This window comes from Ceratina calcarata, unplaced genomic scaffold (assembly GCF_001652005.2).
Source record: "Ceratina calcarata isolate Rehan_Ccalc_2016 unplaced genomic scaffold, ASM165200v1 scaffold1145, whole genome shotgun sequence".
NCBI classification, from domain to species: Eukaryota; Metazoa; Arthropoda; class Insecta; order Hymenoptera; family Apidae; genus Ceratina; species Ceratina calcarata.
In genome coordinates, this window is record NW_017132391.1 from 4,880 (window position 1) to 6,490 (window position 1,611).

The 1,611-nt window shown below is 47.2% G+C and overlaps 1 protein-coding gene across 1 annotated transcript; it reads right to left on the reverse strand.

The window, feature by feature from the left end:
* Positions 1 to 213: 213 nt before the first annotated feature.
* On the reverse strand, positions 214 to 1,062 carry tap (basic helix-loop-helix neural transcription factor TAP). The gene is made up of 2 exons (XM_018021503.1): positions 877 to 1,062; positions 214 to 717 (listed from the first exon to the last, which is right to left on the reverse strand). Exons 1-2 carry the CDS (start codon positions 1,060 to 1,062, stop codon positions 214 to 216), a joined length of 690 nt encoding a protein of 229 aa, XP_017876992.1.
* Between the last annotated feature and the right edge of the window lie 549 nt (positions 1,063 to 1,611).

Genomic DNA, 1,611 nt, shown 5'->3' on the forward strand with positions numbered 1-1,611 from the left:
CTATTAGACAGGATTGTTTTTTAAGGTTTCAATACTCCCCCCATAAAGACACTGCTAAAAATCTTACTGTGTCCTTGAATAACACTAATACATGTCCTCCAATAAAGACACTTATAAATTACTATTACTGCCTCATCTGAAGCCACTGGGACATTGCCCTATAAAGACACTGGTACCAATTACTCTCTTACTTCCTCATAGACACTAAAATTTTTAAAGACACTGATACATATTATGTCCCATGTGATGATGAGTAGCTGGCAACTGTTGATACATCCTCTGATCGTAGCAGCCTTGATACTGCATAGGAGGACTGACGCTCTGGTCACTGTAACAATCGTATTCCTGCCAGTCAGGCACGAGTCTCTCCTGGGGATAAGGGAACGGTGGGTGATGCGGCGGGCCGAGACGTTTCTGTGCGGCCACCGCACAGCTTCCGGTCGACGATGTGATCATGTTCCCGTTCTCACTGATGCTCACGGTCACGTTGCCGACGTTCACTGTTATCTCGCCGGTCTCCGTATTCCCAAGCGTCTGCGACAACGCCCAGATGTAGTTATGGGCGAACCTGAGCGTCTCGATTTTCGTCAGCTTCGTGTCCTCCGGAAACGTAGGCAGGGCCATCCGCAGACGCTCCAACGCGTCGTTCAGAGTGTGCATCCTGTGACGCTCACGGTCGTTCGCCTTTATCCGTCGGCTCCTTTTCAGTCTGAGCACCTGTGGGCCAATCAATGGGCATTCTTGGTTATTTCCAGGTCTGTCGACCTCTTTCGACATTTTCTCAACCCTTCACGATCAGCAAACAAGTTTGCCAACCTGGGTTTTCATCAATTCTATCGCGTTGTGGGTGGAGTGCAAGTTGAGACGCTGGCTCACCTGCGTAGGACTCTTGCACCGGGTGTTCCGTGTCCTCTTCCGCTTTTCCTCTTTCACTGCTGGGAACAGACAGTCCGATTGTACTTCGTGTTTAGGAGACTCGAAGCTCACGTCGAAACCGGAATCAGAAGAGCTCGAGAGCTCGTCGAAGCCCCCTTCACTGCAGAACGAATACTCCGAGGACATAGTATGGATTCTCTGAAAAACAGTTTTATGTCTTTTACATAATATAATATATAATATATTAATATGACATGAAGCTCACATAAGACATGAAGCTTGTCTCCAATTGCGAACTGTGTCACTTTTAGGGACATTAATTTGGACTGGATTTTTAGATTTCTTACCCAATAGAACGATCCTTGGTAATCAGCTAAATGAAATCACTTGACAATTCGATTACTATTTTTAATTGGAGCACAGAACACTTTTGTATATATCATGAATTAAATTTCACGGCATAACGTATTACCGTTGAGGAACTTTTGTCAGGTCGCGAGGAAAAAAGGGAATGAGAGACGAGAACCGTTCGAAGCGGGGTACAATTTGGTACTGGGAAAGTGGCGAGGGGCTGTTAAAGCATATATACAGTCCCGGGGGTATTTCGCCCCCTCCACGAGGCCTGCCCCTTCAGTCCACGGGGCACCGGCGACGGTTCACCCCATAATCAGAACGCAGGGGCACCTAACGCTCTCCCCACCCTACGTACTATGTTCGTTTAGTATGTATGTGTGT

Coding starts and splice junctions, on each gene's coding strand:
- tap (XM_018021503.1), bottom strand. CDS start 1,062: ATGTCCTCGGAGTATTCGTTCTGCAGTGAAGGGGGCTTCGACGAGCTC. Junction 718..876: donor GGTGCAAGAGTCCTACGCAG/GTGAGCCAGCGT, acceptor ATTGGCCCACAG/GTGCTCAGACTGAAAAGGAG.